We start from the raw sequence: 26188 nt of genomic DNA, 5'->3' as shown, positions 1-26188 counted from the left end.
TTTTCGTTATCATTCGCGTGATTTTAGAAAGGTCCTAAACCTGTTTGATGTGATCAAAACTTTTGCAAGTTTTTAGATTTTTTTTAAATCGAAACATTTTCGTACTTCTAAGTATTTCATAAAAGTGTCCGTGTTTCTAGATTACGTTTCCACGTTTTGATAAGGATTATATCGTTTCTAGAAGGGTTTTCGTGTTTTTAGATGCTTTTTGCGCTTCTAAATAAAATTTTTCATGTTTCTTAAATGCTATACCATGTTTCTAGAAGAATTTTCTTCTTCCTTGAATGTGATTTTTAATTTAAGATTGATTTTTTTTTGTATTTAGAAGAGAGGTGTATTCGCGTTCTTAAAAAGGTTTTAACGTTTCAACTTATTTTTGTACTTTCGGGACGAGTTTTAGCGTTTAATAGAAAGTTTTCCGTATCTCTTATGATCGATTTTGATTTTCTAGAAACACTGTCGTATTTCTTGGACATATTCTTGCAAAATCAGAAGCGTTGTCTTGTTGGCAAAAAAACAAGCGAGCAGTAATAAAAAAAATCAAACTTAGCAGTGAAATATCTAATTATGGCCAGTAAAAAACTTAAATCTTTACATAAATGGGTCTAATTTATATATTTATCATTTAAAATTGTTGCAGATAGAATGAAAATCCCTTTATTTTCCCTTTGTAAAAATTTGGACGATAATATCACTGTATCAAATTTTCTTTTTACTGCTCAATTTTAACTTTTTTACTGCTCTTTAATACAATGCCTTTCATGTTTTAGGGATACTTTTTCTATTTTCTAGAAATGCGTATATAGAAATAATTTCGTATTGATTGGATGTTTTTTCCAAGCTTCTAGAGAAGTTTCAGTGTATCTAGAGACGTTTCTGTGTTTTTTTTTTATGCGTTTTCCGATTTTATAAACACTTACGGGATTTTTGAATGTGTTTTTACTCATTTAAACATTTCTATTTCTTTTATGCGTTTGCACGGTTTTAAAAGTAGTTCCCCGTTTATTGAGAGCATTTTCATTATTCCATTAATGTTACTGGGTTTCTTGGGTGCGATTTCGCGATTTAAAAAAAATCTACATTAAAAGTATTTCTGAATTTATACAAGACCTTCCGAATTTCAAAAAAATGTTTCAGTGTTTTTATGTATTTCCGTGGTTATATTGAAATGCTTTCTCTATGTCTATTCTATTTTTCTGTAAGTTTTCTATAAACATTCACATACTCCTGAATGCGTTTGCGTAATCTAGTTGAATTCTTTTAATAGAAGAATTTAATAGAAGTCTGTGTATTTCTAAAATATTCATTTCCGTGTTTTTTGGATGCATTCCCGCGTTTTTAAATAAATCTTTAAGTGTTTCTTGAATGCTGTTTCGCGATTTTAGAATCATTCAATACAGCTTCGCATTTTTGTAAAATTATCCGTGTTTCTTGGAAGTGTTTTTAAGTTTCTAGAATTTTCTTCCCCTTGAAACATTTCCGTGTTTCTTACATGTAGAGGCATTTCAAGACTTCTTCTTTTGTTCTAGAATTCCTGCCGCATTTTTTAAATAAAGATTTTAGCCTTTCCAAAGATATTTTTCGTGTTTCTTAGGTGCGATTTACTTGAAACAGTTTCTGTATAGTTTTGAATTTCTTTAAAACAATTCTAAAAATAAAATATTTCATGCGATTTTAAGGCGTATTTTTAAGTTTCTGGAAACATATTTTGCCCAAAGGGTTTGTGTTTTCTCAATGCAATACCCCTTGGAAGAAAAATCTTTTGCTTGAATTTCAACAACTTTTATTAATTTTTTCTTTAAGATGATTATAATCTCATAATTCTTAGCTTAGAGTGATTTCGTCTTGACAATTTATAAACTCGTCTCTTCGGGCTTCTCTTCCGGACTCAAGGCTTCATTAACTTCCTCTTTTTCTTTGACTTTTTGATCATTTTTGCGCCAATTGTTCATGATGTACTGGAGGACCTGATGAACGCCATCTCTGCCCAGTTCCCCATCCAGATACACCAGCTCCAGTTTTACTTGGTTGTCCCTTGGAATGAGGAAGACTTCCGCTACAAGAATGGATTTTCCATCGAGGCGAATCTTTTTTTTCTCTGGCGATTGTGATTCTTCAGTGGGTTTCTTCTGCTGCATTTGGCGCCTTTTCCTCCTCTGATGAGACCAAGTATTTATCTGAGCTCGAACAATCCAATTTGCCTTGGTTAGAGTCTCTTCTAGGATCTCAATGCTGATTTCCAGGTCAGTGAGAATCTTCCGGAGTTTTTCAATGATGAATTTTACAGAATCTTCGTCTGAGTTCGTCAAAGAGAAATTGACTACCTTCCCAGTTGGTGTCGGATTGGGATTTATGCAGGGCACTCTTCTGAGGAGTAAATCATCACGAAATGTCCAAGCTAGACCCCATCGGGTGGTGTTTCCTTGACAAAAATGGGTCTCAATGAAGTTTGTAATGTCGTTTTCGCGAAGTTTTCTGATTAAATGGGATAAATGGTGCTTGATCCCAATCATCGTGGTGAAAAATGATACCCTGTCTTTTACTTTGGCACTTTCATCTATGATCTTCTCGATGAAAGCCACTTCTCCGCCGGAACAAGACAGTTCCGTGGAGTTCCCCGTTGGAGCATTCTTTGGTGAGCTTCTGTTTCCAGTTCGATTTTCCGGAGAGGTTCTTGTGTCCTCGAAGAACGGCGGATTGCACATGCAAAAGTGAAGGGTGTGGTTTTGAAGATCCTGCAGGACACGTGAGAAAATTGGATCATCTTCCTGCTGCTGGAAAATTGTGATTTTCTCCTGTAAATTATTCCTTGCAATGTTTTCTTTTGCACTGTTTACAATTTCTTCCGTGATGTCTGTCCCGTACATTCGCCAATTTTTCCACTTGACACCTAGTAGAGGGTATACACAGGAAGCCCCACAGCCAATATCCAAGCCCACAGCGTCTGTTATGTTGATCTTGGCCAGGATATCCTCAATCCAGAGGATATAGTTCAATCGCAATGGCAAAGTTGGTACAAGCTTACCTTGCGGAATCTCCACATCTAGCTGAAAGTCTCGCTTCAGGAGACATGTCGTCAGAATCCTAAGGGTATCGGGATTTTTAAAATCAACATGAGCACTTCCGTTGAGGTCCTGAAACGGATAAACAAAAAAATGTAGAAAATGCGCCTAAAGATTGAGGTTAGACCTACCAATGTGCAGACTTTGAGGAATTCCGGGTATTTTATTGCAAGTTGCGTAAAGTCAGGACCTCGACGGTAAATATTCCTTTTGTGCATAAATTTATTCTTGGACATTTTCCGTGAAAATCCTTGGAAAATCGAGAAAATCACTAGAAAACCCGTCCAGCGGCTTTCTGGAGTTTATACTTTACAGTTGCAAAATGTTCGACAGTAGATGGCTCTACTGGCAATCTACCTGTCAGCTCGCAGTTCAGTTGCAAAAAGAATTTTTTCAGTGCGATTCACCATCCCCCAGTTTTCATGCGATTTCCACCTGAAGGAATCATCGAATTGAGTGAATAATTGCACATCTTACATTGTAAGTATTCCTTGTATATGTCACATATGGAGATTTACCTGTACCTTGTGATTTTTGGGGTGAAAAAGTGCGATAAATTTTGAAAGTGCTCATCCAAGATGGCGTAAGCCAGTGTGAAAAATTTTTCATCCAACGCAATCGATCAAATTGGAGGGTGTTTGCATTGATGAACATTGATTATTTTGCTGGGAATCCATAGGAGAATTATTGGGGCAGCGATGGTATGGGGTATTTGTAGTCCCGGACGTGTTGTCTTAGCCAAAAAACGGGTGTATTTTGATCAAGGGTTCTGAGAGAAATGAGAGTGAAAAAACAAAAGTTGCGACAGCGAGGAAAGCGTCTCACTTGGCAGTGAAGAACAGTACCGTGTCTCAAATGGGAATGCAATTGGTATTTATTGGGATATTTAATCTTTCGCTGAGATCAGCTGAGATACTTAGATTCAGGATTGACTTAGTCGTAAGATAGACATTTGCACTTTTCCGTACAATTTCTGGGAATAAGTAGGAATTCTGAGTGGAAGAAATTGCGGAAATTGCATAGAAAATGCGTTTGTGATTGTGACACAAGACCGTAGCCGTCTTTGGATGGTAGCCCAGTGACGTAGCTTGGGGGGAAGTGGAGGAGGAGGAGAGACGAGTGGACTCATTGATTTTTCAAGCAGCCTGACTCACAAGCTTCAGTCACATCGAGGCAGACAACGACTCAAGATCACATCGCGCTCCCCGGAATTGTTTCTTGGACGAAGAGAGTCTGTCCACGACGCACTATCGTCCCTTCATTCAGGAAGTGCACATGCGCCCAAACAGTGGCTCCTCCGCCAAGGAGAGGCATTCAGTTTTTTTTTTTTTTTTAACTTTAATTGAGTCTAGCGACAAAGTGCATCTCACAGTGAAATTCCTGTTCAAAAATAGACACTACACCCAGTGAAAACTACTGGAGAATCCCTCCACGGAATAACATTTTGGGGAATTCTGTAAATAATCTCAGTGAATCTCTATTTTACGCATTTTCTCACATTCCCACCCATATCGACACTATTGTGCAATTCCAGTTACACTGCTCGAAAAAAATTCCCGAACAATGTAAGTTCGAAGGATTGTATCTTACTTTTTTTTGCCTTTCTGGGTTACAATGCATAAATTCTATAACATTACTCTGTCTCAACCGAAATCTCACCAAAATTGCCTCAAATCTTTTGGATGGCTTTTAGAGCAGAAATTTACGGTATATTTGTGCTTTTGTATTTGCACTTGAAATTACAATTTGGAAGATTCCATGTGGGAGTGTTTGTGATCAAGATGGTATTCCAAAAAAATGGAATATATTTTGGCTTAGCACCAAAATTCACTTTTGCAGTGGAAGTATGAGCAATCTTTCCTCAGAAATTCCGCGAATATATTAAAATGAGACACAATAGTTAAAAGTCTTATTAACATAGAACACAGTAACTAAAAAATAATTACTTTAATTCTACCATATGGAAGGAGAAAAATAGGTGTGATTATGAAGGAATCACACCTAATAATCAAATCGGTGGTATGTTTATGCCCAACGCACAATAATTTTTGTTTTGTAAACATGTTTTTAAAATTTTCTATGAGAAAGAGTGAGATAACTAGATCTAGATCTTACTCCCTCTTACAGGAAGCTCCGAAAACATGTTTACTTACAAAACAAAAGTCATTGTGCGTCGGGCACTATGTCCAGCGCACAATAACTTTTGTTATGTATACATGTTTTCGAATATGCCAAGGAGAGTGAATAAGATGACTAGATTTAGATCTCTTTCACTCTTTCTGAAATGTCAATATTAGGGTAAATTAAGCTAATTCAAAACCTGCTCCAAATGGAATTTTTTCGCTACTCCAAATGGAAACATCATTGTTTTCACGATTGATGCAGTACTAAATTATTATATTTATTTATTTTCTATACCACAGTTTCATTATTTAGTTAATTTTGCTCCAAATGAAACGAAAATCCATTCATATTCACAAATTTTAATTTGCTAATATCTCAGAGAAATTAAAAGTGTATCATTTCACCATCGAATTCTTCATCGATCGACCATGTTTTCCAATGAAAAACAGAATGAGGTGATTGTTGTTTATTCGAACATTTATGCCATATTATCTGGCTAATTTTAGTTAAATTAAGTTCTCATCTTTATAGTTAACGGTACGTGAAGTTTTCAAAAGAAATTATTACCTATTTTGTGAATAAAAAGGGGTTTTCTGAAGTGTCTGCAAATGCTTCAATAGGAAACTATGGAAATACATTTTTTTGGAGAGATTTTCTTATTGTTTTATGGTGTCTACACACTAGAAGCAATTTTCGTCAAAAATTGCCTTTTTTTTTTTAAAAAAATTCTGACGTTTCTGTCTACAAGGATAGGGGAAGGCATTTTTTAAAGAAATTTCTACTATTGTGTAGAGGCCATTAGATGGGAAAGGATAAAAGACCAGGAATAAGAACGAATCCTGCAATTAAGAGCAACTCAAGAAGGTTTTGGAAGCCTTACGTCGCGGTTTCACTTACACTGTTTGTCTCCAATTAGAAACTTTTCCTTGTCTCCATTTGGATTAAATTGTTTCGAATAGAAGCATTTTGCATTCCCGTATTTTTCTTGTATTTAATAAGTTTTCAAATTATATCTAAAGAATTTTCACTAAACAAGTAACATTGTAGAAGTTTCAAGGAGCAAATTTATGTAATTCTCTTCAGAAAAAATATGAACTTAATGTGTTGAATCTTCTGTCAAAGTTAAAGCGTCTGGAAATGGTTTTGAATTAGGACATTTATCCTATGTTTGCAAAACAAAATTTGTTGTGCGCTGGGCATTAATTGATCATTAAACGCTTTACTGTAAGGCTCTAATCACATGTTATTAAATATTTAATCCTTGAGAAAAGAGTGTCCCATACTACCCCCGCCGGCCAATTATTTTCTGATTGGCTAGAGCTTAAAAGCATAAAAAATTTAACGAATAAGAAAATACAATAAAAAATATTTAGAAACCTTCATAAAAGTTAAGATTATTTGTTTATAACATGTTTTCATTAATATTCCGATAATTAAATATTGAGAATAGTGCATAGAATTAATTCCACCGACAAAAAGTACGGAATATATTAAAAAGATTGTATACATTAGCGTTCAAAACAACAAACAAAAATTGAAAAAAAAGTTACTATTTTCGCATCACCCAACTAACACTTTAGGTACTTCTTAGAACTTGATAAATAACTCAAATACATAATTTTAAAGCGTCGAGTAACATCCATCTACAGGGGGTTCCGGCTTCTGTGAAAACGGATTGAAAGAATGTGATTTCATTTGCCTAGTATTGGGACTCTTATAAAATAATTTTTGTAAAGTTCCTAAATGTATGCAAACTTTTTTCACGCGGTAAATTTGAAATATATTTTTTATGAACCGTTGATGCTGACAACAGGCGGAAAAATTAGCGCCGAATATGTTTTGCATAAATTCGGCGTTTCCGTAACTTATTTCAAAGACCTCTCCAGTGCGTATGGAATTTTTCTGTGTCACGAGTGAATTCGCGGGCTTTTTTAATTCCCGAAAACTTCTTTGAAAGCGGAACTCCCTGTACTTAAAAAAAAACATGAATTAAAAATTTATATAAAAATATATGCGTCAGTGCATTGTGACGAGTAGCGAAAAACATATGGCATACTTGAGCCTTAGCACTAAATGCTTAATAAAGGCCTTTTTAAAAGTCCTTAATTAAATGGTTTGTATTAAGGACATGAAAAATATATCTTTTTAACTCGTATTTTTTTATTACTCTGAAAAATATTTTTAAAAAAGCATTTAAAAGCATTATACAGGCTGCAAACCTACAGCTTAGCCATATAGCTTAATTTCTCTACTTTTCTATCACTCAAGATTTTTTTGGTAAATTTTAATTTACCAAATTAATTTTTAATTAAAAGCAAACGATCTATTCAGGGAGGTATCTCTTATGAATATATACTGAAAACCTGAGAAGGAATTAAATAAATTGACAATTTACGAATTTAACTATAAACTGAAACATATAGAGTAACTGTACCAAATTTCAGCGTAGTTGCATATAGGGGAAGTGCTCATAATTTTGGACAGTCTGCATATAAGCATCGATATCCTAAGTTTGAAGTGCGATATTTTTAATACTAATTGACTTTTTTTGTTACTCTCTTTTCAGAAGGATTGTTTAGAAACTTGGCAAGCTATTTATTATCACATTTTTACTAAAATTAGTTTTAATACGTTTAAAAATGAATTGATATGTAGAGGTGAATTTGACTCTTATTTTGGACAACTTGGTTATTAATTTTTACAACTTGTCTGTAAATTTGGACAGATAATCCGCCTCAACAGGATGCCCATTGTTCTTCATTTTATGAACCAATCTTACCAAGTCCTCTTCCTGGTCATGTAAGGGAAACGTGGAATGTCACAAGAAGCCCGGAAACTTTCCATATCATTCATTAAAGTGAGTTGACTTCGGTACTCCAAGTACGTGCGGATTCGCTCATTCCCTGCCCTTTCCGGGAGCCTTTCAAGGCATTTCTCACTGCATCTCTTTCGTAGAGATGATGCTCCTTCATTTCTCCAGGCATTTGTCCAACCTAGTCATCACAAAAGCTAAAACTTCACGAAATTTCGTGAGAAAAACACCTGTCCAAAATAAGAATCATCACCTCACTGGTGAATGTCTTAAAAAATTTCCCATTTTTCACACGAAAAATATAATTCACAAGGCAAATCTCACTTCAGGTCAAATGTACAAATCATCAGTAACGTGAATCAACACAATATTCAATGAATATTCAATAATATCACTCAAAAACAGCGAACAAACTTTGTTAGTACTTCACCAAAACTAAATAAGACTGAAGTAAGCCACGAAGTTCTGTCATATTTCTCGTAAGCAATTGCTCACACTGAATTTTCAACAAAGCAATTTCAACTCAAATCATATTCAAATTTTAACGTATTTAGTGTTAAAATCTTCCAAAAAGAACAAATATTTAGATAGAATTCATTATTCATCAAATATTGGAATAAAAATCCATCATTTTAATCAATTTATTTTTAGTGTCCAATGTTATCCTCAAAGTGTCCAAAATAAGAAACTGGACAAAATTATGAGCATTTCCCCTAAGCACCAAAGTTTTAAGTTTGAAATGTAATATTTTTGTTATTTTTTGAAGGAGTGTTACTTATGACCTTGTATATAGTGTATCGTCGTTTTTTTCTAAAAGCATTCTAAATACTTTTTAAAATGAATAAATATTTAGATAGTTTTGGCTACACAGAAAAAAAATATTTTGTAAAAATTTTCGTAAATGTGAATTTTTATGGGGGACTTACGAAATGCTCGTAAATCGTAATCCACCAACAAGTTCGTAAAATATTGTACTTTTTTTCACAAACATAGTTCGTAACATGATCACTTGACGAGCATTTTTTGTACTTTTACAAACATTTGGTCGTAAGTGTTCGTAAGTGTTTACGAACAATTTTACAAAATATTTTTTTTCTGTGTAGTATTTTGGCCACCTTGATTCTCACAGTTCCTTGCCCTTATTGAATTCTTCCAGTTTTTTTTCACATTATTTCGTTAGTAAAAGCGACATATTTTGTTTTTTTCTGCATTGTAAAATTTCTAGAGTATGCAAAAACTAAAAATTCATGGAAATTTGAGGAACAAAAGAAGTGAACGAAATTGCAAGCTGGCCGAAATTTGGTACATTATAGTTCCCCTCTAAAACCTTTAAATCAGAGGTGTGCAAGAATCGTTTGAAACCGAACAAACGTAAAATGAAACTTGTACGTAAATGGTCAAAACGCTACCTCAACAAACTTATTTTGACGTTTATTCGGTTTCAAACGATTTTTGCACACCCCTGCTTTAAATTGATGTCCTCACGTTTCAATAGTCTATTTTATTTCTTTCCACAAAAAGGTCTAATTTAGAAGTTTGATTAATTTAATATAAAACGTCTCATTTTTTAAGAAGTGTATTAACGATCAATTTGAATATTGATAATATATTGACTTCACTTTCAGTCCAAACCAAATATGATACCAATCAACGGGATTTTCGTATGATTTTCGTTACAAAAAAAATTTAGAAGCTTATATTTATTTTTTTTTATTTTACATAGCCTAAGTTTTATTATTATTTTAAAATATTCTTATAGTGTTCTATTTGTCTCAAATATTATCCACTAATAAAATTAGACTGCTAAGAATTACATATAATTTCTCTAGCCTCAATACAGTTCGTTAGCACAATGGTTTCATGTAATCTTATTATATTTATTTTATGAATGCAAAATTCTATGTTAAAATTGTCGTGAGTATTCTTCCAAGCAATTCTAGACACCTAATCCGACTTTTTGCAAGATACTGCACAAAGCATATCATTTTAGCTAATTAACAACATGCTAATGACTTGTTCCCAGGCCCATGCCACCCACTTTATTATGCTTAAAAGTGTGTTTATTTTATTGTGAATTAATTAATTATCACAACTTTATTTCCTGACACTAACTCTATGTGTGAAGTGTATTAATGTGACTGCTCTAAAGGCTCTAAAGCAAAAATAGTAAGACTTTATGTGTATTTCTTGGTCAAACTATATTGACAGCCTTGATTTATAATTAATTCAGTTGATTTTTCGAAGCATCATTATAAGTCACTTGTCTTCCTCTTTCCAAAGTTTTTGTGTGTGTGTTGTGTTGCGTGTTTTTGGATATTTCCAAAAATCATACAAAATATATTCAAGTAGTTTGTCAACATCTACATCATCATTTAGTGTAAATGTACAGTATTGTGTCATTCTTCAAAAAAACGGTAGATGCTTTTTTATTATAGTGCGATTGACAAATATACAGCAGCAGTGAAAATGTTGTGAACCTGGGAAGAAGACACAATTTCCGGTATCTAAATAAGAAACATTCTACTGTTCTTTTTTCTCTTCTTTCTTCTTTCTTTATATAGCGATTAAAGTCTGGATGGTATACAATTTAACGCTTCCAGTTTTCGCACACATTTCCCATTAAATTGTATTGTTTTCTCTCAAAATCTCTCTCAAGCTTATACCATTTTCTCCACTGCTGTCAACCTGTTAACTTGAAAATGTTGCAAGTTCTTTTTTCTCCCAAGAATCGAGTTAAAAAGAACAAGATACACAAGAATAGAATGTGCGTGTGTAAATTTCTTATGTAATTAAGTATATTTTATTTATAAACAATGAGTAATTCTCTTGATAAAACATTGATTGACTTTATCTATTGATTTTGAGGTAGAGCAAAGTGGGAATACTTTAATTGTAGTGTTGTATTTGAGATTTTTGAAATTAATCAGCAAGTTTTTCTCACCAATTGTTTAAAAATAAATAAAATATAGAAAAGAGTTTGATAAATACTCAAAGTTCTGATACAATATTTTGTTCTAAAAAAAACTGCAGCACATCAAACAGTGTTTTGATAAAATTTACCAGTATAAATTTGGTCCGTTTAAAAAATGACAATCATCATAAATCAAAAGAGATCGCAAAGCGTCCTAGCTTTGCGGAATGCCCGAACTCACGAGATAATGCTCTCAGTTAATTATTTTTTGCATGGTCTTCTGATGCTTACTGGTCTACTAGCGATTAAATTGATTGATAAATAATAAAAGCATTTGAAAATCAAAAATTGGTGAAGAAATGCACATTTTAGGATGTTTTGGCATTAGCTAGAAGCATACGGACAAATAAAATAGTAAATACGAAAAAGATAAGTAATTTACGAATACTTTACCGATTCATAACCGATTTCAAGACCTTACTAAGAAATCCTAATTTAACCAAATTGGTTGAAAATTAAACCCTTCAGAATGGTTAAACTTTGACCTTCAAAAATTCATGATGGTGATTTTTTTTACCTTGTGGGCATGTTTGGACGAAGGATTCATCAGTAGAGGAATTCTGTAACAGTATGACAATGTCATGAAAATTTTGAAATGTTTATGTGGTAAATTCAGAAAAATTAATCGAAAATCAGATTCATACACCGAGAAAAAAGGCGGTGCGATTAACTTTTTTTCCTCATAACTTTAGCACCTTTCAGGTGTAAAAATATATCAGCATTTTTTAATGTTAATTTTACACCTTTTTAAGGGTAAAATTAACATGAAAAAGGTAACTTTAACCCCCAATACACCTAAAAAGGGTAATATTTACACCGATTTCGGATAAATAATGCAGGGTAAAATAAACATTTCCGGAATGTTAGTTTACCTCTTTCGGATTTCTCTCACTCAGTGTATCAATTATTAACATAAGAGCTTCATAGAGCTCCTGGCAATTGCCATTTGACGCTCACTGTGATTTAATGTGGTCCTGCTCGCGAATTTGCCACGAAAATTTGTCATATGCCATTGTCATTTCCTTACAAAATTTCCTTACAGGACTACTTCCAAAACCGATCCAAATGTAAAAAATCGTAGGAGCTATTTTTGAATTAAATAAAAATCATGGCACACTGAGAAAAAGAAGAGGGTGCGATTAACTTTTTTTCCACGTAACTTTAACACTTTTTAGGTGTAAAAATATATCAACATTTTTTAATGTTAATTTTACACCTTTTTAAGGGTAAAATTAACATGAAAAATAGTAACTTTAACCCATAATACATCTAAAAAGCATAATATGTACACAGATTTTGGATCAATAATGCAGGGTAAAATTAACATTTCCGGAATGTTATTTAAACTTTTTCGGATTTCTCTCAGTGCATTAAGGTGATTGGGAGAGAAGGGAGTGGGTGGAGGAAATACTGAGGTCATAATAATGGTCCTTGGATAGACTTATGGGGGGTCCCCCAAAGACCTGAAGTGCGTATCTCTTACAGTTTAGCCTTTAAGTAGCAAGTTTACAGAAAGAAAAAATATAATGAGGTGGCTAAGCCTCCCAGGCTTTGCGAAATGCTCGTACTCGTTACATAGATGCTATACCTTAAACGTACTTTCGCATTATTTACCGTTTACCGGTACTCAACCGATTTGAATCAATTCATAAATCACTCAATAGATTTCACAAAATAGTTTGAAGAGTAATAAAAATTATATTCGAATAAAAATTACCTATCGGCAAATAACCGGTTCATTACCGGTTCACAACCGATTTGAACTGACTTATAAATCACTCAAAATATTTCCCATAATACACCTCAGGAGTAATTTAAATGAATTTCGTATAAAAATTATTTATCGGTTATAAACCGGTTAATTACCGATTCAAAACCGATTGAAACCCGAAACCCGTTCAGTTTGTCGGAAATTGCAAGACCTTTGCACCGACCCCAAACATGAACCCACTCGCTTGACAAATGCGCTCTCTAGTGTCTTTTTAACCTTTGACCTTTAAAAACCATTATTAGGAATGATTCAACGGTATTTTCGTCTAAGGACGAAATGTCCACCTGGGTAATCTCTAAAACTTATCCAAAACTTGGTTTTTGGTTGAAAAGTCTAGAGATACAGTAGACTCTCACTCAATCGGGCGACAAATTTTGTTGAAAATTTTCACGTTTAATTATGAAGCTAATTCGCTCAAATTCGCTGTAGTTCTTTCTATTTTATCGTGATTCTTTATAATTGAACGCTTTTTGTGGAATTTACAAAGGCTTTGACGCTCAATTCTATCGCTAAACCGGATGACATTTTGCCCCATATTCCCGATTGAGAGAGAGTCTACTGTAGTGTTTTTATTGAGGGTCACCGAAGATTGGAAATTGATATCTCTTACCATTTAAGCTCCAAGTCGGTGACAAGTTGAAAAAAAGTCGATTGTATAACTATTCTCTCTTTGACTTCGAGCAGTAAAATGCATAAAAATAAGTTAAATATTTTTTTTCCAAAAAGAAAAATAAGAAATTACGAACCAACTTGTCATTGTCCGTTCGACTTAAAAGAATGTATAATGAGTCTAGGTTTTTACTGAACGAAAATGGATTATTTTCACTAAACAAATTATTTTTTCACTGCCCCAAAGTTTACTGATCATTTTGAATCATTTACTGACTTACGGCCTCTACACACTAGAGAAAAATATGTCCATATTGAATAGTTTTCCCTACACAAGAACACGGAATTTGCTTCAATATGGACATAAATTTCTCCAGTAGTGTGTAGAGGCCATTACTTAAAAATTATTATTCCATTGTAAAATGTTAATTGTGAATCGTAATTAATTGAGTTAATGTGATGTTATGGTGAACGTAACATTCTAAAGACTACTTATACTTCGATTAAACCATTCCAAAATACTTTTAATCTCAATAAAAGAAATATTGATTAAAAATTTTAGGTACTTGACAGTTAATAGGAATATTTAAAATAATTCAGATTATTTTCTTTTTTTAATATCATATTATTGAAGAAAACAGAGAATGAGTCCAAAATGGTCCAAATATTTCACCAGAAAATATTTCAAGAACAATTTGTAGAAATTTATTGCTGCCTTAAACTATTTTGAATAATTTATTAAAAAAAAATTGAACCATCATCAATAATTGATGCCACAGTAAATTGCATATATTCACAAAGTTAATAAATAATATTCCACTTTATTTTAGCTTTAAAGTGTGACTAAAGGAGCTTTGAATTGGCTCACACTGAATCTTTAATTTTATTTTCGCTTATAGCTATCTTTAAATAATAAATTTTAATTTTTCTATATTTGTATATCAAACAAAAGAATTCAATAAGTGAGATTTTCTTAAGGAATATTTACCAAATAAACATAGGACTATCATGAGGACATACTGCATCCTAATTCGTGAAATATAAATCAAAAGAATCTTCTCAAAGACAAAATGGCAATGAAAGTGATAAAGTCAAATAATTTCATAAATGTTAACATTACTCGTCATTTCAATGCAACGTAAAATCATGTTTGTTTACTAATTTGAGTCTCTCACAATATACTTTTCAAGAGCTCTTTTGTTGCATTCATAGACTACGAAATATTTCTTTTTTACCTACAATTTACAGACATACTCTAATGCGATTTTATAATGAAATTATCCTCTATATTTTTTTTGTACTCAAATTCTCAATGAAAATTGAGAGTTTTCGCAAGAAGAACTTTTTTATGGTAAAATAGATAATGATTATGTTATTGAGTATAACTCAATTTTATGCATTATGGAAAAGATAACATCCGGTAGTAAATTGATATTTTTATTGTTTTTTTTAAAGAAGTAAAAAGCTTGTCCCAATTTTATTGAACAATTATAAATGAAAGATTCAGTCAAAGCAGAGGTTAAAGTTGCCGTCACTGGATTTCTTCGGAGATGACTGATGGATGGGATAGAGAAAAAGTATTGTATATATTTTGTGTTTAAAAAGAAGCAAAGAAACCCGTTAAAGATGTTTGATATTGACAATTGTGACTTCTATCAACTGTACTTGAAAGAACTTTTAATGTGTGAAGAAAACAAGCGTACGATGGCAATTAAATAATGCAAAAAACTTTTCCAATAGTGTCTTATTCCAGTTGGATAACTTTACCGGTCAATTAATCAGCCAATGTTTAGCTTAAAATTATGGGACATGAATTGAAAATGTTAAATTTTAAAGCGTCTCTATACAATGTATTAAAGTAATCGTGTTCCTTAAAATACTTATCAATTTAATTAATAAATACAATTATATGAATTTAAAAAAGAGGTGGCAAAGCGTCTCAGTTTTGCGGAATACTCGAATTCGTGAATATACAATAGACGCTATACTTCAAAAGTACTTTCGTCTAATATGCCGTTTATCGGTTCTCAACCAATTTATTGAAAAGAATTGAATCATTCAAAAAATCGCTCCAAATAGCTTAGGAGTAATACTTATAATTGATTTTTTAATAAAAGTTAATTTTCGGTTTATAACTGGTTCATTAACAATTTAGAATCCATTGGAACCGGCTCAGACTCAGTATTTTCGTATAATTTTTCTCAACCGATTCATAAATTACTCAAAAGATCGCCCAAAATAGCTTAGGAGTAATACCATTGATTTTCGAATAAAACATTGTTTAAACTGTAAATAAACAAATTGAACCTGGCTCAAACTTTTCAGAAATTCCATGTCCTTTCTAACGAGTCCAAATATGATACCATTCGGTTGAGAAATACGCTCTCTAGAGAACGACGCGTTTTCAATTTTCTATGGAGTTCAATCAGTAAAATCTGCTTGAAAATTCCGTAATAACAATTTGGTTATAATCATTACACGAACTCTTTACAGCTACTTTTTTACTTTTAATCTTGGGATTTCTATGTCTTGAAAAAATATAGAGGTAATGCCGATATTGATGTTTCTTCATATTTAAGCTGCTTTCACAGCTAGAGGTTTAGCGGTTTAAGATATTGACTTAGAGTTTTGAGAAACCCCTCTAAGTCAGCCAAGTTTTAAGATAATATTTTGAAGGATCTCAGTCAAAATCTCAAAAACAAGAATCCTGAATCCTGAATAGCCAATGTCCCGAATGGCTCAAAATTTCGAAAGTGAAAGTTACGAAAGCCAAAATTCCGAATTCTTAAAAGTGTAATAGCTACTCGCAAGATTGCATCCGCGATTGTTGGAGACAAAAGGAAATGTTCTGTTTTTTTGGGAAATTTTATTCTTCACATTATCTTCTGTATAATATCGTTCCTTTTAGAATTTTGGCTACTCGAGTTTTGGCTTTCGGGATTTCGACTTTAGGAATTTTGGCTTTTTAGGATTTAGGGCTTTCGATATTGTGGCTCTCGAGATTTTATTTTTCAGGATTTTGGCTGGTACCGATCTTAAAAATATCTTTAATGATTCTTCTGAAACTTAACTTTGAGCATTGTCAGGAGGACGCTTCCTGACCGTTATCTCTTCCTTATACTGTAATTTTCAAAATCAAATGCAAACGAGACCGGGGAACTTATTTTTTCACTGAGATTAGATCACTAGAAAGCTCCCTGACTAATTTGAATCATCATTCGCTAGGTGTCGAAAAACGTTCGATACCAAGCTAAAGTTGAAACGAGATGAACAAAGAGAATAAGAAGACCATGAAATAGAAGAAAAGAGTAAAACGAAAAGAGAGCTTACTTCGTGTTTTATTGCACATTTAAAATAATGAAGAAATCTAAAAATTCCAAATTATTCCATTTTTCCTTTAAAAAAATGCTCTTGAATTATTCCTAATACGAGCTTTCAAGGTCAAAGATTGAAAAAGCTCTACACAGCTTAATTTTGAACGGTTTTGGGCAATTTTGAGGTAATTCGAAAGGTCTTCAAATTCCTGACAAATCAGAATCAATTTAATTGGTAATGAATCTTTAATGAACCGATTATAAACTGAATTATATTTTTTGCTTTAAATTACTATTCGACTTGTCAGAATATAAGTCGAACAACTCGATTTTTTTTACAAAAATCGTTTTATTCGCTTTTTGGATATTTCCTTAGGGTGATTTAAGCTAATTCAAAACCTGCTTCAAATGGAAATTTTTCGCTACTCCAAATGGAAACGTCACTGTCTTCATGATAAATACAGTACTAAATTACTATATTTATAAATTTTATATACCTCAGTTTCATTATTTAGTTAAGGGGGGTGACATTAGCTCTGAAAAATGCTCCCGATTTTAGTGTAATTTTTTCCCTGTTTTCGTACACATTTCACAAGATATCTCTAAAACTACGTAGGTTGCCAATTTAGGGTTTTCGGTTGCCTCTTCGTTATTAAATTGGCTTTTATTTTGTATTCGTGTTTTTTGCTACTTCATTCTACAATGACAGAAAACAGCTAATAAACTCAAAAGTTTTTTCGGCTCGCTAGAAACATATAGCGAAATACTTTGTTGTCAAATAATACTTTGTTGATTTCTTAGAAAAATTAAAAGTGTGCCTTTTCACCATTGAATTTTTCATCGATCGACCATGTTTTCCAATGAAAAACATAATGAGGCGACTGTTGTTTATTCGTTTTGTTTAACATTTAATGTCATATTTCTGGCTAATTTTAGTTAAATTAAGTGTTAATCTTTATTGTTAATGGTACGTGAAGTTTTCAAATGAAATAATTACCTATTTCGTGAATGAAAAAAGTTTTTTCTGAAGTGTCTGCAAATGCTTCAATAGCAAACCCCGGAAATATAATTTTATTGGATAGATGTTCTTGTTGATTTAGACGGGAAAGGAGAAAAGACCAGAAATGAGAACAAATCTTGCACTCAAGAGCAAGTCAACAAAGTTTTGGAAGCCTTTCGTCGCGGTTTCACTTACACTGTTTGTCTCCAATTAGAAAATTTCCTTGTCTCCATTTAGATTAATATGTTTCCAATAGAAGCATTTTATGCTCGCGTATTTTTCTTGTATTTAAGAAGTTTTCAAATTATACCTAAAGAATTTTTTACTAAACAGTAACATTCTAGAAGAGTCAAGAAGCAAATTTATGTAATTCTCTTCAGAAAAAATATGAACTTAATGTGTTTAATCTTCTGTCAAAGTTAAAGCGTCTGGAAATGGTTTTGAATTAGGACATTTACCCTATATTCCCTACCTTCGCTGTAAATATTATACTTGAAAGGTAATTATTTTCATAGTTATAGTTATAATTTTCAAAAATCCTATACTCTGCATGTAAAATTTCAGCATCATATCGCTCTCTTGTAAAATTTTTCTACTGCGAGTTATTTGTTTCTTATTCTGAGCGGTCGAATTATGCGAGTTATAAATAAATTGTTAAAATTTTATAGTTTAGACAATTTATTAACAGCTTTTTTATTACAAATTTCAATTCAAGCATTCTGCAAAGTCGGAAACACTTCATCAACGCTTTTTCATTATTTTCACATTCTACGTAAAATGTCGTATATTTTGTTAGGGCATGTTCTAGCGAAAATTCTGTTACAAGCTTGAAAACAAGAACATGAAGTAAGAACAAGAAATAGGCTCAAGTGAAAATTGCATAACGCTGTTTAATTGCAGGGAACAACATGAAAAAACAAGAAGTTCACATGGAAAAAATTGTATTGATGGATTAGTCATTGTTAAAATATGTGGGAATTAATGTATTACAGCACTTTCTGTATATGGAAGGGAAAATTGATCGATTTTATTTGGTGTCCAATAACGAATTAACCAATATTTCTTTTTCCATTTTATTTGATTGACCATTTTCAAGGTGGTTTAATTCTAATTCCAATGTCTTTTTTTTCTGTTCTTGTCTATTTTTCAGATTCAAGATTTGAGGTTTGATTGTAAGATACACGACTCTATAAAAGTAGGAAAGTGAATTGTGAAAGAAGTGAGAAATATATTTAAAAAAAAAAAAACTACAGCCAAGAGAAAAGAATTTGTATATCGATAAAACAACGTGAAGAGAGAGAAGAAGAAGTAATTGGAGTGAAAAGTAGGAAACAGAAGAAAAATCTCGTGAAAGAAGAAATTCAATCAAATCAATCACCTCGGAGTTGTGGATCGGAGGAAAAACATGAAAATGGTTTTGTCACAGCGGCAACGCGAGGAACTGTAAGTAATATAAATTATTTTTCAAGATTTGCAGAAAGAATTTTTCAATATGCAAAAATTTTTACAACATCATTCTTCAAGCTGAGAATGCCATTTAGATGAAAGTCCAAGATAGTTGCACTACAATTTCTGCTATTTAGCTTACTTTACGAATCTCTCAATTGAGTATCTTGGTTACTGTTGGTCTCTCTCTTCCTTTTAAAGTCCACTATATTACTTTGTCACGATTGTACAAAAGTTTTCATGGGAAATAAAACTGATTTATTGTGATAAATTTTCTGATATTAGCAATGGTATTAAATCTCTCGAATGTTGCTGTAATTGAAATTAAAGATCATGAATGGGCATTTAGTAATCAAATAGCAGTAATTTATTGTAATGTAATAAATTATAATCAACCAATTTGGCTTTTTTGAACTTTAAATTTACAAAAAAAAAGACTTGGGAATTAATTCATCAATTTCCAAACAAACCTTTAAAAAAAATCAGACGTATTATATCAAAAAGTCTAGGGAGGATTTATGTATTTCTGCTAATTGTCTGCTTTCTCCGATATAATCAATTTTAAATGTATTATTAAGATGGTAAATAAATGCGGTAAAATTCATTGTTATAAATACTATTATTAAAAAAGGGTGGCAAAGCCTCCCAGGCTTTGCGAAATGCTCGAACTCCATTTTAAACCGATTCATAAGTCACTCAAAAGTTCCCCAAAAATAGTTTTAAGAGTAATAGAATTGATTTCCGGACGAAAATTACTTATCGCTTTTTAACCGGTTCATTACCGGTTCACAGCCGATTTGAACCGATTTATAAATCACTCAAAACATTGCCCAAAATTCACCTCAGGAGTAATATAATTGAATTTCGAATAAAAATTAGTTATCGGTTATGAACCGGGTCATTATCGATTCAAACCCGATTGGAATTTTTATCATTTTTATCGGAAATTCTAAGACCTTTCCAACGAGCCCAAACGTAATACTATTTGGATGAGAAATACGCCCTCTGGAGTCTTTTTAACTTTTGACCTTGAAAAACCCTTATTAGGAATGATTCAACGGTATTTTCATCTAAGGACGAAATGTCCGCCTGGGTAATCTCTAAGGCATATCCAAAAATGAAAAAGAAATCGCTCGACACGTTTTCCTGATGGATTTCAGGAAAACGCTTTTCACTTTCAGATGGAAGTTCAAAAAGTCGCCACAGATAGCGCTGCTGATTCAAACTCATTTTTGTAATAAACGCCATTGTCCAAGTTAATTAAATTTTACAGTAGAGTTCCTCAAATTTGAACATTCGAGTGGTATAGATAACATTTCTCACTCCCTCAAATTTGAACAATATTTTCAAAAACGTAACGGAATTCATCTAAAATTCACTTTTCGTAAATTTAGGAAAATAACTTTAGCGAATTTTGTCAATTGAATTTGTTATTTAATATGTGGAATTTGTTGAGGAAATTAATATAATACGACAATATTGAGGAAACACCAGAGAAAAATAGTTCTAATACGCTAGGGGCGCCACAGTCAAAAAACCAATTTTCATATTACGCATAAACTTAATTAACTCTTGCTCAACCGATCTTAATAATTACTTTGGCATAATTGTAGCGGACATTCATATCTATATTTCGTCCAAACATCATTTTTTATGGAAAAAACGATTTTTCCCATAATTACGCTTGAAACCACTCAGATGCCAATTTGACTACTTCTACTCGACCAAGACACTTAAAATAGGGTTTTAAATGGAAAGTCTCACAAAATACAACAATTCTTTAATATAGTTGAAGTTCATCAAATGAACACTAGGGGCGCTCTACGCGAAAAAAACGAGTTCAAAAACAAATAACCTTGATTATTTCGGCAAAATTATAGAGAACATTCTGGTCTACATTTCGCCCATATATCACTTTTCTGTCAGTCCATCCAAATCCTTGATATTTTGGTTTAAATATAAAATTTGTATAATTTCACGAATTTGATTTAAGATTGGAGGAGACTGGGGCAAAAAGTCACAAACCGAAAATTTCAAAATTCAATATCTTCCAAGATAAATAAGATAGCGGCTTAAAATTTTTTCCATAGATAGCCTCCATGAACCTTCTTAAATGTCGTAAGTTTCTTAGAATTCGAGCAGGGAATTTAGAAAATAAAAAATATTGAAATTTTAAGCCCTATTTTTGAAATATTTTCCGTGCAGAAGATATGAATTATTAGCTACTTATATTAAATTTGATGCACTGGTGAATATTTCCCAAATTAGCTGCATATTCTTTGAATACGAATCCGCTATGTAATTTAGAATTTTACAAAGATTCTTTTCTCCAGAAATCCTTTTATTAAAACGACCACTTGGGGTAAAAAGTAACAAAATCTCTGGAGCAAAAAATAACAAAAACCGAAACAATTTCTGATGTCCCACGGTGAAAAGAAACGTCAATGCTATGTGTCGTTCCTTGTTGTTTGTATTGGTCAAATGATTTGCAGTCCTTTGTGTGTTTTTTGTAAAATAGCTTAAAATACGCTTTTATCGGTCAGATAGAGAAAACGGTGTTTCACACAGGTGTAGAAGAATAAATTTCCTATGAAAATATGTAATCTAGGTATTTTACTTAAATTTACGGAATCCCGTAATAAAGCGAATCAAAATGTGATAGTATCTTATGCCTGATACTATTTGCCCCAGCATTTTTGAGAATGATCACAAAATTACCTTTTAGAAACGGCTCGATAAATATATTTCCTTACAAAATAGAAGAAAATGACTTTCACAGAGTTGTAGAGCGGTAAATTTCCTATAAAACTGTGCTAATTAGAAATTTTGGAGGTGCTCGGGTAACTTGTAAAAAAATAAAATATCCGTTTTGTAACTTTTTGCCCCAGTCTCCCCTACTGAATGGCGTCCCCCAACTTCAGCTTTAAATCGAATTTGCATGCATTCCGAGTTAGCTCACATTAAGAATCTCACCTAGAATAAGGTGATCTAGGCTTATCACTAAAATATAGGTTTAAAAGAATGTTCCTTCAAAGTTCAATCATTCTTTGATAATGTTGTAGTTCGTCACATGGACAAAAGACCAAATGGTCAAAAATGGCACATGGTCAAAAAACATGTTTCAAAAAAAAAAAAAAGTAAATTATCTCGGCTACCGAGCAACCGATAAGATCAAGTTTTGGGGTAAAATTATAGAGGAGATTCTGGTCTATATTCCACAATCATCTTTCTATCAGTTTAAAAAGTTTGCAATTTTTCAGAAATTTGATTCCAAATTGCTGTATAATAAATCTCATCTTTAGTTCCAAATCGAATTTGCATGCAATTTGAGTTTGCTCACGTTAAGAATCTCACCTACAATAAGCTGATCTAGGCTTATCACTAGCTTTATATTATAGTTGGACGATATTTAGAAACTGATACAACATAGGCTTTAATGCTTATTTGAGTGTTTTTTTTTCTAAATTAGTTCATTGTAACAGATTTTGTGCTCAAAAATATCTAAAGAAAAAAAGACGTTACCATAAAGTAGCCAAAAGTGGTTATTATTAAACGTGTATGGTAATGTGAAACTGTAATGGAAAAAGTTCCGCAATATCCTCAAATATTTATGATTTTTATGTAATTTCTGAGTTTAATATTTATTCATAGCTTTGAGATTTATGATGATGATGTTAAATATTTAGTGACTATTGGATCTTTTTTTTCACGATGGAATTTGAGAAGAAAAAAATAAATTATGATGTTTTTTTTTACTATTTCATTTATGAATTAGACAATGTGATGTCGAGGTTCAGTGTATTTTTAATAGGCCCATTAAAAAGGTTTAAACTTGTGAAGACTGAATGTCTGAAGTAAACCAGAGGAAAGAAATGAAAGGAGAGCAAATTAGACCACAGAAAAAAATCTCCGCCCTGCAATTATTTCGGGAATTTGACATGGAATCATTTGTATAAATTTGCGTATTTTTTTAGAGTTGAATTTGCTCAAGGGAAGCCATATAAGAGAGAGATGTTTGTGGTTGAATTTTGAAATATAATTTGTGAGCCTTCATATTAATTCTTCTTTTTTATTCTTATTTACCTTTGATATTTATGCTATAACTCTTACTTCTTTCAATTTCAATCTACAATAGCTCTAGCATAAAGATCAAATGGGTAAGAAGTTGGAGGGAAAAAAAGGTAAAGAGGAAAAAAATGAAGTTGAACGATTGTATATGGAGTGAAATGAGTGGTAAAGAGCTCACCGGAGAACGTGAATCTTGAGGAAAGAGTTTAAAATGTCACGAACAAGTATGAGAAAGGTTGAGTGACCTTTGTGTAATGTTATTGGAAGTCTTAAAAACTGAAGCGGGTGGAATCATCTTAATGCGTTTGAAGAGATGATGGGAGAGAAAGCCAGATAAAATTTATTGCCACTAGGTGAATTTTTATCACAAATCAACCTTCTATTTCACATTAAATGTCTCAAAAACATTGAATCAGATTGGTATAGGGTAAGTGTGCCAAATTCCGGCCAGCTTGCAATTTCGGCCACCTTTTTTGTTCCTCGTATTTCCATGAACTTTTAGATTTTACGTACTCTAGAGATTATACAATGCAAAAGAATAACAAAAAATGTAGCTTCGATTAAGAAGATGACGTGAAAAAGATATTGGGAGAACTCCCGAAAGACAAGGAACTATGAGAATGAAGGTGGCCGAAATAGGGCACCAAAGCTATGTCTATATTTTTATTCATTTTAAAATATATTAAGACTGATTTTAGAGTAAATAAAGACGATAAACTCTTTAAAAGGTTCCAAGAAACACTCTTACAAAGGAAAGAACAAAAAAAATCAATTTGTATTTAAAATATTACATTTCAAACTTGAGACTTTGGCGCTTGCATGCAACTATGCCGAAATTTGGCACACTTACCCTATGCTGAAAAGAAAATTGCACTTTCAGTGTCACATGGCGAGATTTCAGACCAGTATGTGTTGACAGAGTTTATTAAGATAAGTGAGTGAAAGAGAAAAAGAAATCTCTTTGATGAGCTCTCTCGAAGAAAATTATAATAATGATACAAAGTCGTTACGGAAATGAAATGGAAAGTTTTTTTTTCTTCCAAAAGCTGATTTATATTACTTAATTGAAGTCTCTATTCGCTGTCTTTTTTTTTGCTGCTCTTCCATCTCAAACAAATGATAATGAATCAATTTTAATAGCGTGATAATTACAATAAAAAGTATCTGTGTAAATTATAATCAAGAAATTTTAATACCATAAAGAGGAAAAAGAAATATTGGCAAAAATTAATATCGTGTGACTTTCCAATTCATGGTCAAGGTTTTTTGGAATATTTTATGCATAAGGGATATCACATTAAATATTTTATTATGTTACCAGGCAGAAAGACTGTACAAAAATTACAGTTGGGGAGCTTAGTGTAAAATGAGGGTGAAAAAGGAGCAGGCAAAAATACTTTCCTAGAAAATGAGATACATAAAAGTCTATGTTGGTGTGATGTTGAATGTGAGAAAATCGATAAATGAAGTAGAATTGACGTCAACCATGTGTGGGTTTTTCCTTATTGAAGAGACGTCTGTCGGCAGAAGAACTTTATGCACTTATTATCTTTTTTTGTACAAGTGCGAAACCTTATAAAAGTAAGAATGATTCAATATATTTTAAACCGCGAACGGCTATTGCAAATTTTAATCAAAATTGAAAGGGGTGGCAAAGCGTTTCAGGCTTTGCAAAATGCTCGAATTCGTGACTTAGATGCTATATCGTCCGTTGCATCGACCGCTGTCGTATCTGCATTGTTTTTTGTGTCAGCATTTCAAGCAAGAGGCGACGTTTGTATTGTAGCAGGGACCTCTCGACATTTCATTTTTCCATACGTTTTTGCATAGAGGCACTGAAGACTATTGGCAAGTTTTTTTCCTAAAGAGAATTGACTTATGAGTCTAATATATTTCGAAATCGTGCATTAAAAGCTATCTAAAAATACATCTTTCATTATGCTCGCCGAAATAATACAAGAACTACGAGCAAATTTGTTTAAGGCGAGGTGCAATATCTGCAAAATTTTTACAAGGAAAAGTGAAAAATAGCTTCACTTTTTATTACGCTTGATGGGCCCCTGATTGTAGCTTGCACTAAATTCAGATATGACAATGCTCGATGTAACCGACTATATCTCAAAAGTACCTTCACATCATTTATCGTGTATTTGTTCACAACCAATTCGAACCGATACTTAAATGACCCAAAAGACCCTCAAAATATTTTGAGAGTAATATAGGATAAGTGCACCAAATTCCGGCCAGCTTGCAATACCGGCCACATTTTTTGTTCCTCAAATTTCCATGAATTTTTAGTTTTTGCATTCTCTACAATGCAAAAAATAACAAAAAATATCGCTTCGACGAGCAAGATGACCCGAAAAAGGCATTGGAAGAATTCCGGAAGGGCAAGGAACTATGAGAATGAAGTTGGCCGAAATAGGTCACAAATGCTGTGTTTACATTTTCATTAATTTTAAATGTAGGGTAAGTGTGCCAAATTCCGGCCAGCTTGCAATTTCGGCCACCTTTTTTGTTCCTCGAATTTCCATGAACTTTTAGATTTTACGTACTCTAAATATTATACAATGCAAAAGAATAACAAAAAATGTAGCTTCGACAAACGAGATGACGTGAAAAAGATATTGGAAGAATTCCCGAAGGGCAAGGAACTATGAGAATGAAGGTGGCCGAAATAGGGCACCAAAGCTATGTCTATATTTTTATTCATTTTAAAATGTATTCAGAATGATTTTAGAGTTAATAAAGACGGTAAACTCTTTACAAGGTTCCAAGCAACACTCTTTAAGAAGAAAGAATGAAAAAAATCAATTTCAATTTAAAATATTACATTTCAAACTTGAGATTTTGACGCTTGCATGCAACCATGCCGAAATTTGGCACACTTACCCTATTAAGAATGATTTTAGAGAGAATAAAAGACTATAAACTATCTAGTCTTCAGGATCTCTTAAGGTGTCTACACATTGAGCACAATTTTCGTCAAAAATTGCTTTTTTGAAGGAAAT

General features: G+C 32.4%; 2 protein-coding genes across 3 annotated transcripts in view; one reads left to right on the top strand and one right to left on the bottom strand.

Annotated features, from left to right (window-relative positions):
- Positions 1-1766: 1766 nt before the first annotated feature.
- On the bottom strand, positions 1767-3404 carry LOC129803228 (U6 small nuclear RNA (adenine-(43)-N(6))-methyltransferase). The gene is made up of 2 exons (XM_055849675.1): positions 3194-3404; positions 1767-3134 (listed from the first exon to the last, which is right to left on the bottom strand). The coding sequence occupies exons 1-2, from the start codon at positions 3296-3298 to the stop codon at positions 1854-1856; spliced, it is 1386 nt and encodes a 461-aa protein (XP_055705650.1). The 5' UTR covers positions 3299-3404; the 3' UTR covers positions 1767-1853.
- A 13-nt stretch (positions 3405-3417) lies between these two features.
- Positions 3418-26188, top strand: part of LOC129803234 (lissencephaly-1 homolog) — a 37485-nt gene continuing 14714 nt past the window's right edge. Inside the window, exons 1-2 of one of the 2 annotated variants that reach the window (XM_055849683.1) lie at positions 3418-3542; positions 18814-19106. In XM_055849683.1, the coding sequence (XP_055705658.1) occupies positions 19069-19106 (38 nt within the window). In that variant the 5' untranslated portion in view covers positions 3418-3542; positions 18814-19068. Of the gene's footprint in view, positions 3543-4228; positions 4628-18813; positions 19107-26188 lie in introns of those variants that run through there. The other variant, XM_055849682.1, reaches the window with a different exon arrangement.

Source organism: Phlebotomus papatasi, chromosome 2 (genome assembly GCF_024763615.1).
Source record: "Phlebotomus papatasi isolate M1 chromosome 2, Ppap_2.1, whole genome shotgun sequence".
NCBI lineage: Eukaryota > Metazoa > Arthropoda > Insecta > Diptera > Psychodidae > Phlebotomus > Phlebotomus papatasi.
This window is presented reverse-complemented; position numbering and strand designations above follow the sequence as displayed.

Coding starts and splice junctions, on each gene's coding strand:
- LOC129803228 (XM_055849675.1), bottom strand. CDS start 3,298: ATGTCCAAGAATAAATTTATGCACAAAAGGAATATTTACCGTCGAGGT. Junction 3,135..3,193: donor TCCTCAAAGTCTGCACATTG/GTAGGTCTAACC, acceptor TATCCGTTTCAG/GACCTCAACGGAAGTGCTCA.